The sequence below is a fragment of the Chroicocephalus ridibundus genome, chromosome 16, assembly GCF_963924245.1.
Source record: "Chroicocephalus ridibundus chromosome 16, bChrRid1.1, whole genome shotgun sequence".
In the NCBI taxonomy this organism is placed as follows: domain Eukaryota; kingdom Metazoa; phylum Chordata; class Aves; order Charadriiformes; family Laridae; genus Chroicocephalus; species Chroicocephalus ridibundus.
This window is the reverse complement of record NC_086299.1, coordinates 9,143,527-9,161,157: the sequence shown is the minus strand read 5'-3', so window position 1 is coordinate 9,161,157 and position 17,631 is coordinate 9,143,527. Positions and strand designations below refer to the sequence as shown.

At 43.5% G+C, this 17,631-nt stretch overlaps 1 protein-coding gene across 4 annotated transcripts in view; it reads right to left on the bottom strand.

Annotated features, from left to right (window-relative positions):
- The window catches only part of UBR4 (ubiquitin protein ligase E3 component n-recognin 4), a 78,598-nt gene that overhangs the window by 39,870 nt on the left and 21,097 nt on the right, over window positions 1-17,631 (bottom strand). For 3 of the 4 annotated variants that reach the window (XM_063354105.1, XM_063354106.1, XM_063354107.1), the window contains exons 31-59: window positions 16,954-17,054; window positions 16,564-16,762; window positions 16,115-16,303; window positions 15,681-15,744; window positions 15,297-15,488; window positions 14,606-14,676; window positions 14,304-14,451; window positions 13,531-13,758; window positions 13,141-13,311; window positions 12,857-13,039; window positions 12,420-12,578; window positions 11,660-11,812; window positions 11,126-11,353; window positions 10,107-10,264; window positions 8,882-9,053; window positions 8,521-8,722; window positions 8,073-8,236; window positions 7,642-7,858; window positions 7,033-7,249; window positions 5,623-5,655; window positions 4,418-4,481; window positions 3,805-3,939; window positions 2,966-3,140; window positions 2,595-2,732; window positions 2,040-2,161; window positions 1,555-1,666; window positions 893-1,023; window positions 574-751; window positions 277-381 (exon numbers count right to left, since the gene is read on the bottom strand). In XM_063354105.1, coding sequence (XP_063210175.1) covers window positions 277-381; window positions 574-751; window positions 893-1,023; window positions 1,555-1,666; window positions 2,040-2,161; window positions 2,595-2,732; window positions 2,966-3,140; window positions 3,805-3,939; window positions 4,418-4,481; window positions 5,623-5,655; window positions 7,033-7,249; window positions 7,642-7,858; window positions 8,073-8,236; window positions 8,521-8,722; window positions 8,882-9,053; window positions 10,107-10,264; window positions 11,126-11,353; window positions 11,660-11,812; window positions 12,420-12,578; window positions 12,857-13,039; window positions 13,141-13,311; window positions 13,531-13,758; window positions 14,304-14,451; window positions 14,606-14,676; window positions 15,297-15,488; window positions 15,681-15,744; window positions 16,115-16,303; window positions 16,564-16,762; window positions 16,954-17,054 — 4,409 coding nt within the window. The remainder of the gene's footprint in view (window positions 1-276; window positions 382-573; window positions 752-892; window positions 1,024-1,554; window positions 1,667-2,039; window positions 2,162-2,594; window positions 2,733-2,965; window positions 3,141-3,804; window positions 3,940-4,417; window positions 4,482-5,622; window positions 5,656-7,032; window positions 7,250-7,641; window positions 7,859-8,072; window positions 8,237-8,520; window positions 8,723-8,881; window positions 9,054-10,106; window positions 10,265-11,125; window positions 11,354-11,659; window positions 11,813-12,419; window positions 12,579-12,856; window positions 13,040-13,140; window positions 13,312-13,530; window positions 13,759-14,303; window positions 14,452-14,605; window positions 14,677-15,296; window positions 15,489-15,680; window positions 15,745-16,114; window positions 16,304-16,563; window positions 16,763-16,953; window positions 17,055-17,631) is intronic. The other variant, XM_063354108.1, reaches the window with a different exon arrangement.

The following is a 17,631-nucleotide window of genomic DNA, read 5'->3' as shown; positions in this document are numbered from 1 at the left end:
GCAAGTTACTTGAAGAACAACATCTGGTTGTTTATAAATGCAAAGGAAATACACTATATGGTTTATTTTGTCTGCTTTATTTTAAGGAGAGGAAATAACTTCCTCAGAAGCCTATAATGAAAGTCCATCAAAGCAGGAAAAGGCCATAAATACGCTATATCAAAAATACATGATGCCAATAATTATTAGTTCTTCAAAACCGTATTTACAAACAAATTTTAAGTAATTATTTAGGTCACAATCAAAAAAGCTTGATTCCTTGCAGTGAACAGTTACCTGATGCTGTTGTATCTGAGAGCGTTCCGGCATCAAGAGAAGAAGAGCTGGGTGCTTGGCCAGACAGTCCTAGGCTCTGAAGTCCAAGTGCACTACTGCTGCTCCCTGCAAGAAGAAAACAAATTATGAGTATCTTTCTATGGGAGAATTATCTTAACTCTGGCCTTCTCTGTACATTTCATAGTTCTATTATCTTTGCTTTGTTGGTGGTGACATCAGCAGCTTCTGCTTTGTTTCTTTCCCAGTTTCCTCATATTCTATTTACCTTTTTGACTGCCAATAACGCCTACATCTTACCTTGCTGATCTTGTTGCAGGCTCAGGGCAATAGCCAATTCCACCATTGTTTCATCATCTGCATCTGGGGGAATATCCAGCATAGGAGGGAATCCCTCTGCTCCAGCCAGAAGAGCCTCCAGGGGAGAAGGGTTCCCATTATTCACATTTTCGGAAGTCTCCAGAACCATAGATTCAGACTGTGGAGAGGAAACAGAGCGAGAGTTTTCATCAAACCACTACCAGCTAATGGAGCCCTACAAACTGATTCCTCATAAATACATTAAACTCAAGTATCTAACACACTTGGAAAGCTTCAAAGAGAAACACTCCAGACTTACCACCATCTCAAAGTCCCCGTGATCAACTTCGCTTTGCTCCTGGCTTTCTTGTCGGATATGCTCGCCATTTGCTATCCCAGAACTCTGCAGCTTGTCTTCTGCGTCGTCGTCATCATCATCATCCTTATCTCCTGAGTTACAAAGGATTAATTCACAAATGTGCTATTTCCTCACATCATCATGAACAAGGTAATTAACGCCAGAGAAAAAAAACCTAAGCTGTCTTCAGTTTACCCCCAGTCACTAGCAGATTCCATGACAACTACAACTCACGTCAATGCTAAAAAAGTTATCTCTTGGATGGAGATTGGATACCCCGATTTTGGTCTGCACGCATCTTTACGACTGATTTATAAGGACTTGAAAATACACACAGGAATTCTAGGACAGTCTGGATTGTTACCCCCCAAGATAAAATAGTCAGATTTCCCTAACACTGAAATGGGAATATCTCAGAGACATCTCCTCTTTGAACCCAAGAACATCAAAGAAGAGGTGAATGTTTGGGAAAAAAACGCACAGGTTTTCAGGGGGCAAGAGAGAGAAAATAAAGGAAAAAGACTGGGTTTTGCCCCATTTAAAAGACTATATTTTCTTGTCTTTTCTGACAAATAAAGTCAGTCATGCTCATTTAAAGGCAAAGATGAATGGATCTTCCATACCCATAGGAGTATTGCTCCGAGGGGAGGATGGCAAGGTGACGTGTCTCCGCTTGTTCCTTGGTCTCAGCACTCTGATCAAAGCTTGTTTGCAAGAAAAGCTCACTGCAGGATCCTAGAAGGTTTACAGTTAGTCATTAAACTTCTTAGCTTTAAGTGCTTACTCACAGAATTTGGAAAGATAGCTAAAAATACACTTGTGACTCTCTGCTGGTCATGATTCACGTAAGACTTACGCCACTGCCCAACTTCTAAACTCCCCGTTTCCCCCAGCAATAAAGCAATACTTATTGTTCCACACGCAGCACATCACAAACATTACTGAAACATAAGGGGAGAAATTTCTCCTTTGTTCGCTTCTGGCTCTATGTTTTCGGCTGCATGCCTCCAATTTGTATCCGTGCTATGTACTGTCATTATACCTGTATTTAATTCTGTTCATAGTACCAGTGTTATAGGCTGATGCAGAGCAGAGGAAAATTACATACCGGGCAAAGCAACATCTGCATGTAGATCTTGGATGCTGTATGGATACAATCCAGTTCACACGTGCAGTATCCATGGATAATATCCACCAAAGCATTGACTGTGGCTTCAACATGAGTGAGACCTAAGGCAAAATAAAAGCAGGACTGTCATTAACTATCTTTCCATTTCAGCACATAGAGTAAGACACTGCAGGAAGCATCTTTTGTTTGTTGACTTCAAGGCACAATGTCAGTACCACAAATATATAGAAATTTCAATCCAAAATGAGCTTATACACCAGTCCTGTCTGCCTAATGGAATACTGTGCACACCTCATGCCAGCACCACTGAATATCCTCTCACACCACCCATGAAGTCAAAAAGTCCCTTTTTACTAGCACAATACAACTACTTCTGGACAAAAGCACAAGAGCAGACACACCTTAGAAAGCATGCATTGCATCATTAACACCGTAAGCCTAGTTTGGAACAAGTCATTTTCTCTGTTCACAAGCTTAAAATAGCCTCCTTCAAAATACACAAGCTTTACAACAGCAAAGGAAGAGCTAGCACACCTGGTAAGCAGGCAGGGGCAAGGAAGGCATTTTTGGGTTTTGATGCATGTAGCTTCCAGAAGTGGTTGACCAGCTGGGTAATAAAAGTGCAGCCGTCTCCTTCAGCCTGTTTCTGGGCCTCTTGCCCTTCTTCATTCTCTGTACAGATTAAGAACACTTGTCAGATATGTGCAGGGGAAAACATTAAAAGCAGGGTAACACCAACTTTACTTGAAATGGCTTTTGATAGAGGCTCTGATGTCCTCGTAACAAGGCCTATCACATGCCTAACAAACCTGTCAAATACAGTCCCCTGTCACAAAGAACCAGATGCCTCAAGACACGTTCAGTTATCACAGGAGAAAGCTGGAGAAAAATCCAAACTTCTCTACCTGTTTCCAACTGTGGCAGCTTTGATTCCGTATAATGGACCAGATTGTTGGGTCTCATGATAGCAATGGATCGAGCAGTGATGACCAGCCTCTGAAACACTTCAGGATCAAGGTCCTTTCCTTCTTTGGTTGAGGAACTCAAATACTGAATGGCTTTACTTAACAATGCTTGATCCTGTAAAGTGAAAGATAACATAGGCAAAGAAAAACAACAGACAGCAGCACAACAGGGCAACTGGAATACAACTGCAGGACAGATCCTGGGGAAATCTGACACTTGCTGCTTTAACTCTTGGCCAGTATCGTCTAAGAAGGAAAACTAATATTAAAAAGTCATCCCATAGCAGAAGAAATCTGGCTCGAGAATGGATTTTCACGTTTTCTTCCCTTGGGGCTTACATGTGGATGGAAAGACCAGGGTGTAAACATAACCATTCGAGTGGTTAGCAAAGGCTAGCTGCAGGCATCTGTGCATTTACTGCAATTATGTTAGCACACGGTCTAACCACCACTTACCCTAGTATTTTCCTATTACCCTAAGCCAGATGCCTGTGGAAACGGAAACCAGAGCTACGCAGTTTGCAAATGAACTTCATGTCATAAGAGATCCTGATTTCTCTAGATTAACTGACATTATTTCCTATGAAAATCTTCAAAAAGCATTTTAAGCAGTGAAGTTCTGGTGAAACACAAAAGCCAGCAGGGCAGGCAGCAGGAGCTAAAGGAAAATTAGACAGCAGGTTTACGCTGCATGGAGGAAGGGCTTTCTAGGGGCATGGTGCACCTCAACCATAAACTGGCAAGTTTCAGGAGACATTGAAATCCTTGCACCATGTTACCTTGTGGTTATGGTACGCTGAGCGGCTGGTGTGCAAGCTAGCCAAGAGGCTCTTCGTTTGCTGCTGGACGCTGGAAGGAGCTGGCATGGACAGCAGCATAGTAGCCAGCTCCTGAGCTGCCACCTTATTCTTCTCCTGCTCCCAAGAACAGAAAAACATTCTTCAGTACATTTAACATTCAGGTGATGTGTGAGTCTGATTTCTCAGTGTATCTGCAGCTCACTCCCCTCTTTAAAATGTGCATGCAAGTTTCTGCCTTCCTTCAATACAGTTTTGATAGCCTCCTCAATTTATTATTTGACATTTAAGGAACATTTCACATGTCTACAGAAGAAAAGTCCTTTTGAGATTTATGGGCTTCTACCCTGCTGTTTTTGTAAATGAGGTCACTCCACAGCACAAAAATCCCACCAGCGAGAAATGCAAATGCCGATTGTCATTCTAAACTAGTTTCAAATGCTTTTCGCTAAGTCAACTTTCAGATCAGTGCTCTGAGCAAAACGGATGCGGCTCTCTTCCGTATCAGGCCCCCAGGGCTGCAGGAGGTGCTGCTGATCTTGCCCCTCCTCCCCCATCTCCGAAAGCTCAAGAATGTATTCAGAAAGTTACTTGCCTTCTCGTTGACTGGTCCTACAGCAAAGCAGCTTTCCAGCGCTTCTAAAGAACTCACTACTAGCCTGAAGGGAGAAAGGAAAGCAGGCTTGAGTACAGCAACCCTTCTCTCTCCTTAGCACTTTGCTTTATGCGGGCTACAGTCATGAGTAGCTCAGAGACAGCTAACGAATGCCAAGTACAAAATCAAAGCATGATAAAACCTGCCACAGGCACCATGCATATCATTTCATTGTGTTACAGACCAGAGTTAAACCTGGCTCACGCTCACAGACAAACTTAGGACTGCTTTAATAATCCACAGCTGAAAGACAGGGGCTTTTCTCTACCAAAGAGGATAAAACATTTCCTTACGCAGCCTGCAGCAGGGATAACTTGGATTGTCTTGACAGTACCAATTCACCATGGCCCACAGACGTACATATGACTGCAGATCAAGGGTTGGTATGACACATGGGAAAAAGCGTAACCGACTTTTCTAAGGGAGCAAGATTCTACTCGCTTGCTATTTTCACACAGGTTGCTCTTTCCAATTTGGAGTTTCAGCGCAAAATATTCCAGAGGAAAATTAACTTGGAGCACTGGGTACAACCCAAGTGAGAGACGCTGAGGTCCAAACTTTTGACAGCGGTAAGGCAGGCCAGTAAAATACTTGCCCCAAGGGAAAACCTTATTTACAACTTGCGGCAAAGTGCTGAATCTCCCTTGCAGCACCACTTCATGCCTCGCGGTAGAACTACCTGAAATGCCATCTGACACGCCAGAAGGAGCAGTGCAAGAATACAGGAAAAAGGAGGGAAGAGATAGCATTAAGGGGAGAAATGACAGCATAGGATTGGATACAAGGTAGAAGAAACAATTGCCTGGTCTGGTGGCGATAAATAACATTACATTCCCCTACCCGCAGCCACCCTCTATAAAGCTAGTAGGGGAATATAAGTGGGATAAAAAGACGCAAGGAGGGGAACAAAGCGAAAAGAGGAGTCTGTCAAACAAGCAACAGTTACGCTGTATACAGCAAAAACCTGCAAACCACCTCATCTTTACATTTTGCTAAACCATCTGCCATGCAATGACCAGAATGTAAAGAAGCAAATGTCACTTGGAAAACAAAACAAAAAAAAAAACAGTCAACAAAAGCCACATCATGTGTTCTGTCTCTCTGACACACACTCATTCGTGCAGAGAAAAGGATGGCATACTAACCGGTCCAGGGTGGTTAGGGACTCAGTTTCAGAACTTTGGGGGAGCAAAGAAAAAGGAAAAAAAAAATAAAAATGTGTAAAGCTCACAGAAAATCTCCCTAGAACACATTCTAAGCAAAAGGCAAATTAAATGGGGAAATCAGGAAGCCGGGAGAGCACTATATACAGTAAATCTAAGCATGGTTCTTTCTATCTGGGCAGCAGACACTTGCCTAATAGCAAAACAAATAAAGGAGATCCAGGCCACCTAGCACAGAGAAGCCAAGCACATCGCTTAAAGCACCGCTGAAGGTGAAATTTGAAGAACAGACACCAAACTCCTGACAGGAAAGCTGCCTCTTCCCTGCCATTAGCTGTTCCTACTCAAGAGGCCCTTTATAAGGTAAACATGCTGCATTCTGTAACACGCAAGTAAAAATAAAAAGAATCCTTTTTTTGATTCTGAGTTTTTAGAATACAATCCCACTGCTTTGGAAAACCAGAAAGCATGTCTGTGCAGAGAGGGACATCTTGTGGAGATGTCACAGCAGAGGAGGGAACAAAAGAGAAATTAAGCACAGGGAAAAATCCCATGAACTATTAGACAAAATATTAAAGGACGGCCAAACGGGTCCTTCAATTGGACACAACTGTCACTTCAAGCCTTGAACCTTCACCTGAGAATTTCAGTAAGACAAAATTAACTCACAGTCAAGCAGCATATCCCTTAAAATGCTCATTTTTCAGCAGTGGTAGTTCCTCTCTGATCTGTGTCCCTCCTATCCCTGCCAGCTTGCCAGGCTTTCTACAACCCTTATGGCACAGACTGTGTGAGCTCAGAGAAAGAACGCAGGGTGGATATAAAAAAAAAAAGTTCTATTTCTTCTGCTAAACACATGCCAAGCTCACCCTTGTGGTTTGACTTGACATTGGGGTGGGGGAGCAGGGTGAGACCTAACACTTTGTCCACCACAGTAGTTAAACCTGAGACATATGGGCTACAAGATAAGTTGGTGGGAACCACTCGCCTAAAGCAAGGTCACACACAAAGTCCTCCTCAAAACTTAAATTCAGAGAGGCCTAACCTTTGTGAGCTCTAGAGAATGAAAAAGGGCCAGCTTGAAATGAGAAAATGTACCAAGGCAGCAGAAATCTTTTAGCTCTTCAAGACTGCTGTTAACAAATGAACTTAGCAACACGAAGCATGCGCACAATCTATTCATCTACTCCACCAGATAAATCAAGGGTGAGCACAAAGCCCTGCTCAGAAGATAATCACTGACTTTTCAGATGCTGTTTTGTATGGCAGTGAGGACAACTCACTGACTCCCTTAAATTCTCCCAGTTAAGAAAGGCACACAAGATTACCTAGGTCCATTCTAGAGCCACTACCCATTTTAAAGGAGAAACAAGAGAAAGACTGCAGAGATACCTCTCCAGGACAGTCCCACTGGCAGCAGCAGGGGTAGTCGACTCCGTGTCTCCAGTGCCATTCCCTTGATTCAGGTTTGGGGGACAAACATTGCTCACTGAAGCTGAGGGGAAATCCTCAGGGGGCTCATCAGGCCATCCGAACTGTTCTTTGGTTTTGCCATAAATTTTTATGGAATCCATCATTGTGACTCCGGCAGGATCCACAGAAGCCCCAACTGCAGTGATGAGAAAAATTTCTTAAAAACTAACAAAACAGTTTCTTTTGAATACAACAAGCATAGCCTCCTAAGGTCAGGACAGCAATTATACTGCATCATTAACATACACCCACTCTGACAGTTTCACCTCCTTTTCAAGGCCACTTCTCTATTGCCTCAACACAAAATTCTTGAGCTGAGATTCTGCACATTCATCCACTGCAGCCAGAAACTGGGCCATAAAGAAAAAGTTATTAAATGTGCAGGATCCGCCCCTCAAACTGTTTCTGTGGTGAGTTCAAACAAACAGCTTGTGGAAACCCTCTGTGCTATACGGTGAAGCACAGCAGCTTCAACCCACCCAAGCAAAACCAACAGGTAGTCAAAGCAAATAATTAACAAAGACTTACTGAAGATGGTTAGTTTTTTGTCAGCCTGCAAGGCTTCCTCCCGAGTGAAAGGGAAGTCAAACCAACGAGCCCTGGTCATGTTCAGCTGCATGGTGCGGCCAAAGATCTCCAAGTACGAGGGCGCTCGCTCTATCGCTTGTGTGCCAATCTGGATCCGCATGCCTGTCATCACCATTGTGCTGTTATTGTTCGTCACTTCAATGGTGAAACCCCCAGGCTGCAGAAAACAAATTACAGCTCAGAAAGGTCAAGTCAGAAATTTACTGCTGAGCTAAGAATCAGACATCTGCACACAGATGCCTCCACTGCTTATCTGACAGTATCATGGGATTTGTAAAGGGTCATTTGAACAATGCAAACTTCTAAGAAAAGGCATGCTATGAATAATGTCACCTAGAAGCCCAACAGAATCCCCAAATCGCCCCATTTACCTTTGTGTTGGCCACATACATGCCAGTGGAATTGAGTCGGTGCTTTATCTGCTGAGCATTGTAAACCTGCAGCAGGTCATTGCCTCCAAACTCCACATCTGTGAGCTGCTGGTTGTGTTCAAAGAAGTCAATAGGGAAGTTCACTTGGCTGGATGTGCGAGTTGCTAAAAGGGAAGAGAGATGGTTTGGACAAAATACATTCTAAACAGGCAAAGCTATGGTAAAAAAGCTGCAGAATGAACTGGCCTCCTTTGGAAATGCCCACGCGAGCCAGATAGCTACGTATTTTTATATACATGTATACCCAGACTTAGCCAGTATTTAGCCCTGAGGTTAACTGGTAAATTGTCAAAAGCGAACGTCTTAAGTATCTATATGATGCTGATCAATCTTTGCATCTACATTTGCCACCGCTACGTTGCACGAGATACAATGAGAAATCCCTTACTAATAGCAGCTGCCTTGCGCTTGCGAACTGGCTTCATGATGCTGATGACGCTGCTGGGCTGGAGAGAGGGCTGGAGCCAGTAGGAGGTATTCTCTACATTGGCCATGTAGATCCTCAGGCTGCCGTCTTCGCACAGGAGGATCATAGTGGTCCTCTGCTGCTCATTGCAGGCTGTGTGACGGATGGCCACCATGTCCTGAATCTGCAAAGGCAAGCAACGATGGTCAAGGACAGGACCTGGCAACTGCTGCTTGAAGAAACAAACTTTGCATCAGAAAAGCTGCAAAGACTAGAGATCTTGTCGATGGAACAACAAGAAACCACATTTTAAGGGCCAAAAATACAGGGAACTATGACTAACCTTTGCTTTGGCTGGCAAGGTTTTAATCTCCTGGATGAGAAAGGTGTCTGGCTTCACCATCACCACCAGTGGGACGCCTGTGGTTTGCTGAACACAGCACACCAAGCCAGGGTGGTTCATCACCTCAGACCACTGACACAGCGCCGGTGAAGTCTTACTCCCACCATTTGAACTGCAAAAGATGAATGGCAGAATGACATTAATTTAAGAAGCAAAACCACAGAAAATTCATCACCATTCAAATCAGTTAAAGCTACATCCTCAGCAGAAATTCAAAGAACTCCAAGAATATCGGTGCCCAGTTTGTAAGTGAGAAACCTCAGACAGTCACTTGAATGGGCAGAAGGGATGAGCATCCCGATTCACAGCTCTGATCTCTACCCTGAAAACTCGAGGAAAGACACTTACTTAGTAACATTTTATGCACAAAACCAAGGGACAATGGCTTTTTTGACAATGGCTTTCAGCTATCTTTTATCTGAACAGATGCACAGCCCTATGTTTCAACACACACGCAGCAGTACTAGGCAAAGGCCAGTGCAGGAGAATCTGTGAGACTCTGCTCACCGGAAATAAAAAAACCCAAAGCTGCAAAAAGACTAAGCCAAACTCGACTGGGGCTAGGGAGCTCTTGGAACTTGACCCTTCTATAGAGCCTATTCATGACAGTGGCTTTGTGTCAGGCTAGTGAAGAGTCTGTGGCCTAAATGCCCAGCTCTGCTTGTCAAAACAGATGACAGAATAGGTTTTTTTCTTGCCACATTCATAGCATAAGAGATTGGTTTCCCTCAAGGGAGCCGAAAATAAGCCTTAATATGCACAATACACAAGGTCCACTGCAGTACTGGTGCCGAAAGGCAACAAAGGCTTCCTGCTCTGCAGCCTCCACGAGGGTGGGTAATCCCATCGGTTCCAGCTGCTGCACCACTAGCAGCTCCGCACTGTGCAGCAAGGCCGCTCTGAAGCCACCTTTCTGCTGCGAAATCCTAGTGGGAAGAAGAAAAATGCATACGCGCCCCACTGCCAAAACAGCCAGCTTTAGTTTCAAATCATTCTGCAATTAGGGCAGAAGCAACATGAAGAGTAGCAAGAAATCTTCAGTAGAAAAGAAGATCTTCCCACAAGTTTTGGCCAGTCAGAGGTGGGATGTTTAGAATAATTAGTAATATTTATTAATAGTAAACAGAAATTAAAACTTCGGCAGAGCCTTCCACACAAGCCTCACCTCTTTATGTTAATAGGGAATAGCCGCTGCACTTCCAGATTGGCCCGGCTGATGGTGGCTGCAAAGGATTTGCCTTGACAGTAACTGAAGAACAACATCTGTAGCACATGGGAGTAATACACTGACACGCCACCTCCTGCCACCTGGCCATTGCTGTCCTGTAGGATCAGAGAGAAACAACGACATTTAAGATAAATGCACATCCTCCAGAACACCATCAGGCTTTTAAATTCCTCATGCTGGAATTATTCCAAAAGCCTCTCCCGCGCCTCCTCCCCACCAGTGAGAGAACGCAGCCTCAAATGACAGTTTTCTAAGCTCAACTCCTTGGTGAACTCATCCATCAGATACTTCAAAGGCTTTGACGGGGATACTGAGATTGCATACCCGTAGGCTGGGAGGTAGCGCCCTCAGCTACCGCATCTGTGTGCTTGAACGTTGTATGACAATCTCACATGGAGCACTCCCCATGTTCCCAGCTCATAAAAGAGCTTTCCTGAGGGCCTTCTTCTCATCTATTCCCCTGTTTTGGAGCAAGCTGGGATGAAAACACTGAGTGAAATGTGGACAGATTTTAAATGTCACCCCCAAGACTACAGAGCTGCTATTGAGCAGAAACAAAGGCTCACTCCACCTCCACAGCCCCGGCAATGGTCAGTAACTGTATCCGTTCTGGTTACTGCCCTTTTGGAGCGCCTTGCTCTGAGAACAGCACTGCTCTGAAGCCATCTCCCTGCTGAGAAATCCTGCTGGGCATGACTTCCGAGCCAGCCATGGAAAACACGCTCCATTTTCTAGATGAAAGGATCAAGGGGTTTAATTTTCACCCCCACCCCCTTTCACTGCAAGGATGTTTCTCTCTTTAGAGGAATGGCAAGCTCATTGATCTAGATTGGGGGGCTTAAAAAGAGGGGGGGGGGAAAAGGAAAAAAGGAAACTTCTGCCTTCAAATATAAGACACAAACAAGAGCGAGAAAGCCACTGCAGCCTGTGCTACAAGAAAGGGAAGTCACCAGTACCTTTAGGTCCTCATGATTGACTTCAAGCACATTGGTGACATAGAATGGTCCGTGCTGGGCACTGCTCGCCTCTTCCATGAGCTGTGTATAGATGTACCCAGCAGAGGACATGATCACTATTATGTTCTTCCCCTCCTCATTGAAAAGAAAAGTGACGTCCCTGATTTTGGAACTTGGTAGAAGGAAGTAGAAAGTTGGACTCAAGGCATCTACAGAGAGATCGTAAATCTGTGGGAAAAATCAAGAAAATAGTTAACTATTACGACTACTACGACACAAAACAGTGCAAATGGACAAAAGTTGAGACAAGGGAATGCCTATTAGATGTTGGAGTTTTGTTTTTGTTTTTTTTTTTTTGCTCTGAGTTCTTTGGTTTTGCTTTTTCTTATGAAAACAGTAGCCAAACATCACAAATTTATATTTCCAATTTATTTCTAAGAATATTATCACATTCTTCCACTTGCAACTCCACAAAGATCCAGACTCCAATGCTTGAAAGAAGACACATCATCAACAGCTTGTGACCAAACATACCTTCACAAAGTCTGCAGTCACAATAGCAAGCTCTGTTTGAGATCCTGGCAGCCACACAGCTTTAATGATGAAATTTCCAGTGGCTAGTTGGGGATGAAGTACCAAATGATCGGAGACTGATCCAGAGCTGCTGAACGTTAACACGTGGCAGTCCTGGAGTAATGAAAAAAATTGGTGAAATATTGGAACAAAGTGTTTATAAATATTTCAAGCCAAGAACAGAGCTAAAAGCCAGTATTCCTCTTAGTGCTAATAACAATTCATAGACTGAGAAGCTAAAATTCCTTCATTTAAGATGAATGACATGGAAGTTTGTAAAGAAAAAACAAGCGAAATCCAAACTAAAACCACATAGAGTCCCGTTGTTTCTTAGCTAAATAATAGATTTGTGGATGCCGCACTGTGAAAGCTGAATCTAAATTCGGGACAATACAAAAAAAGGAGTCCTTGCTACAAAACACTAGTTAGAGACCAGTTCTAACACACTGAGTTTGACATGACTAAATCTTGACTCCTGTCTTAAAGTAAAACTGGCCTGAATACAATAAGAACTATTTTGAGGCACTGTCTCATTTGTTATATTATTCATACAGGTCTTGCTTCTTTTACTTCATATATCTAGTAGGCAAGTGACTCATGAGCTAAAATTAGTGACAGACCTTTGGAGGCAGCTCTGTGCTAGCTCCTCAGAGGAAAGAAATATGTCTGGTTTTGAGATGATGTTTCCAACTGCCTAGAAAAGGGTTTGTCAGGCACTTACTTTCAGTCCACACACGGCTAGGTAGTCCTCCTTGCAGGGATTTCCAGTTAGGCTCAGTACAGTAAACGGAACGGGTGCAGATGCAAGGCGAGTAAGGGTCAATTTTCTTTTGCTGGAGTCTGCTTGTTTCAGCAATGCCGAGAGCTGAAGGACTGTAATCTGCAGAACAAAATGAACTCAGTTACCCAACTTAACAATCAAGGGGAAAAAGGCATTTCAATTTCAGCTCTATGACTGTCTTCACAGCTTTCTCTGTTTTCTGCTGCAAGAACTCTTCTCTGAAGAACGGGAGGTTTTTCTAAGCTACACAGTACTTTACAGAAGACCCAGACCTGGGGACAGGCAGCCCAAAACGTATTCTGCTTGCTCTTCAGTGCTCTAAGGCCGTTTCATTTTCCTTTACAGTCCAACATTCTCTACAGAGCCAGAGAACTCACCTTGCCCTTTTCGTGACTCACAGCCAGGTGCTGCCGACGTCCATGTGGGGACGAGAGCACACACATCGCCACCCGCCTCAGCACGTGAGCACTGATCAGCTGCCGGATGGTCTGGCCCTGGTCACCACTGTAGTTCATGCGGACGTTCTCAAAAGCACCTTCTTGAGAGCCAAGAGTTGGGACCTGAGTCATTAGTAAAAGCATACAAAAGTATATCACTGAAACTTTTCTGTGTAAAAGTGATCCCACCTATCCATAATCTAATTGCTCCTTCAGTATCATACCATCAACTGATCTGTCATTTCTACTGACTTGTCCAAGGTATGTAGCTCATTGAGAGCTTGCTGCGCACGACTGCTGCTCCCCATGGCTGAAGCTTGCTGGAAGTTTATCTGAATGGCATCCATCAGGAAATTCAGCATGTCCAGCACCAAAGGTGCAAAGGAGAAGTTGGCCTACAAGAAATAGATACAGCAAGTGAGGCACCAGGTACCTCTGCTGGGAGTCTTCACAAGAGCTGCATGTCAACCGGGTTTTAAAGCCTGATGCCGCTTTTATGATACCTCTTACAAAGAAGAGCATAAAAATCAAGCAACTTGGCCGATAACCAACACAGTCTGCCGAAGATCCTCATCATAAACCACCTTCTTTCAAACGCTAGCTGATAATTATACCTGGGACTGCAATTCTTCTCGACAGCCCTCAACGTTTCTACACAGGCTGCTCTTCTTGGGTTTTTCTTCATCAGGGCCCTTCCCCTCACTGATGGTGACCTTGGCTTTCTCTGCAGGAGAGGTGCTCGCATGTCGAATGACACTCTCGGGCACTCTGGGCTCGCTCTGGAAGGCGGATTCTTTCATGGTAGAGCTCATACCACTGCTGGGAGTTCTCTTCACCAAAGCCTGGAAATGACACAGCAATGCTGAAAGCCCCAGCCAGACTCCATTTTAGCACTAACGAAATGAATACAGATTGTAATAGCAGCAAGATTAATGTAATTTTAAAGAAACAGAGTGCAAATTCTCTTAGACTGCAATTTTAAAGAAATAATGCAACTGTATCCTGCATGCCACTCTCTACCCAAGTATGGGAAAAACTTTCAAATTTAAGATAAAGTTACTTTGTTTGCTTCCAGTGGAAAACATGGGAAAAGGCGGTATCTGACTGCTGTGCAGCTTAAGCTAACTTGCACGTTCTGTAAAGGTAGGTGGAATCCCAGTAGTCACTAGGACAGAGATTTGCCAATGCACTTATTTGGTGCAAAAAAATAAACCGCCAGGCAAGCTGTAAATTAAGAAGGTTTGTTATAAAGCCAAAGCATTCAATTCTTAGGATTCTTATGCACTCGTATCATGACGTAACTTATTGCAGAACCTGCAAAACCTCTGCAAAAGACCTTAAAAACTCAGGGAATCACAGCTTGTATGTTGTCAGGAAGACACTTTACCAGGCAGCTGCCATCTTCCTTGGCTCCACAGTCACAGAAGAATGATCCGTATTTGGCATAAGAAATCTCATGGTCCTTGTGACAAACTTTAGCACAAACTGTGCAAACACCAACCCCATCAACCATCTTGCAAGTGTGACAGTGATACCTGCATGAAATAAGCCATATGAGTTATAACATACCGAATTTTATAATGAGGTAGGCCTCAGGAAGGCTCCACAGACTGCAGTTCACAGCCTGTTTCCTTCTCAACGGCCAGAAATATCAGCCTGAAATTCTGAACACAAGTTTGAGATTCTTACCAATGTTGATTCATGAATTCTTTCTGCGTGATGGTGAAGGTACAGAGTTTATTACAAAGAGAATCTTCATCCTGTCAAGAAGAAAGTTGGTTTAGAAATGTGCTATAACTGCAGCTACGGTAAAGGCATGTGGTACAGAACACGTTCCTCAGACGCTAAATGCACATTTTAAGAACAGCAACTTTAGCACCTCTTAGCTAAAAGAAGGCCGCTGGTATCCAACCACACGGAAAGAGGAGATGGCGACATTTTAGACCAACTTGAAAGAGTCAATCAAGAAAAAGAAAACAGTAATAAAAATAATACATTGGGACAATAAATTTTAAAGAATGCATTAATAACAGCTTTTTTCCCCCCACTCAACAGCACTTGAAAGCCTAATGTAAGTTGCTTGTTGATACAAAAGCTAGTAACTGACAAACAAACCAGTAGGAACAAACCCATCTTACTCCATTTCTTCCTTTTTGTTTTCTAAAAACACCCCACTTTTAACTTTTGTTGACATCATCAAGTCAACAGATCTATGCACGAATGACAGATATTCTCTTCCAGATCTGGCAACTAGGGTTCTTCACTCTGTTTCACATTAGGAACAAACAACATCTTAATTTATAACCAGAGTAATTCTGATTTGGAAGCTGCAAAATAAATCTTCATCTCATTTGCAGCATCAACCACGACTACGGCCTACCGAATCTTCAGCTTGAGAGTCCTCCTCCTCTACTGCCAATTCTTCCACCCAGTCTGAATCCACCTCAATCGCCCGTTCCTCTCCATCAACAGAAAGGTGACTTGGTCCTTGGCCACTGCTCTGGCTCAGGGCGTTAGTGACATCGGCCAGGTAAGAGACAATATGGCACGTACACTCCAGGATAGTCACATGCTATAAAGCAAAGATGAATGAAAATGAGAGGCAATACTTAGATCCCAGAATAATTGCTAGAAGGCAAGAAAACATTACCTTGCCCCTGACCAAATTCCTTTAAAACACTACGCAACCAAAACAGGAGAGCCTGGGATAAATCTCATGCCTGAGATTTATTCCTGCAAGTTAAACAATAATCACATGTCTTACCTTCCCTTGCATGACGTTTGCATTCATTTTTTCTACCACGTTCTTTTGAGACAGGTATTTCTTGCTGTAAGACAAAACAGTGGAGAAGATCATTACAACTGACAGTCTTTGGGAAGAATAAACTCATATCCCACCAATAGCTTCCAGCACTCAGTTTGCTTTAGATTAGCAACAGGGAACTTATAAATGCATTCATTAAATCATCAAGAGAGGGAAAGACAAAGAAAACACATGGTTGTTCTTAACTGGGGTTAACAGATCGGCCTCTCTCAGACGTTGTATATTCCAAATGACAAACAATAAACTAAAGAACAAGTGTGTATCAGTAAACATGAACTTCTGTCCCCAAATTACCAGGAAAAAAAAAATCAAAAAAAAAATAATCATTTTAAGTGACTCAAATGAACAAACAGGAGTATACAATTCACTCTTACCATCTGCCTAGCCAATCAACAGCAGCACCATGAAGCTGGAGATGTCCCGCACCTTGTCCTGCGCTGGCCAAAGTTGCCATCACGACCATCAGCTCAGGAAAGCCTGTGCCATCCCCATTGGCCAACATTTCTGTTGCCATTGGTATTAGAGTACTCAGTAGAACAGTGCACACACCTTCTCCGACTTGGCTAATCAAAAAGAAGGAAGTTTCAGACATGGTACATCACCTACTGAAATACAGCTAAACTCCACACCATGAGAGGGGGGCTTACAGCCCCTTACAGTGGGGCTGACACGGCAATGCCTTCAGGGCAAACAGCCATGTGTCCATCACTTCATTTGAAAGCTGGCAACAAGAAGCCATCGGCAACTCACAAGTAATCTGTACATCTAGAGAACAACAGAAACAAACAGCACACAAAAAAAAATAACAAAGGCTGTACTTTACCTGTTTTCCCGAACAATGTAAGTTGTCAAGAGTTGCAGCAGCTGCCTGTTCTCCTGCACGACATCCAGTTGATCTGAATCTTTGGGTGGGGACATGGTCATTCTGGTTAACCAGGCCTGGAGCCGTACGGGCTCCACACAAGCCAGCTGAGCCAAAGAGCCACAAAGTCGCAACAGGCTGGGGTTGGGACTCTTCTCAGCTGGTGGAGAAAATTACTAGTGAGTGACAGATGCTACAACAAACGTGTTTGAAGATGGCTTTCCATTAAAAGTGTCAACCTGTCACTCCACCTCCTTTTACAGCTTTTCTTTCACGCATCTTCATATTGCAGTCAAATACAACAACAGTCTAAAGTGGACAAAGGCAGGACGGAAAAGATTCAACACTTACTGAGCTGGAAGAGCTTGGTGAAGAATTTCAGCACCCTGTTACAGAACTTCGCCGAGAGGTTTTCATTGGCTGTTGCCATCATGATCTGGACCAGTTCTCCACTACACGGAGGGGGGAAATTAAGTCAGCTTTGTAAAAGACAACCCATTCCTTTTTTTCATTTGCACTTATCTCTGCCCTCACATTTAAGGTTGGCAATAGCTTGTATAACGCTGCTCAGCACAGCAGCCAAGCCACAGGACATTGCTTTCCGACAAAAAGCAAACTCTTAGCTCAGACTAAAACCTGTGAATCTCATGAGCTCATGAGTAGCATACCAGCATTCTCTGCCTATCAAGTCACAAAAGGGCTTGTATTGGTTTCCAAACCAAAACTGAAGATTTTCTTGCCTATTTTTCCCATCCATGTTAACAAAGTACAACAGCCAGCCACCAGACCGCTAAACAAGTAGAGAGTAAAACCAGACAATGGTCAGCTTTCTAATAGAGAAAAATGTTCCTCCAGTTCACCCTCGTACCTCTTCACAACACCGCTTTTGTACTATACTGTTTCTGTCACAATTTGTCTTCATAATTCAAAATTAGGCCAACACCCCACCTCCACCCTTAAAATTAGCAACCTAGTGCCCCGAGGAAGCACTGAGAGAACTTGAGATTTTGCAGCTGCCTTATAGACCAG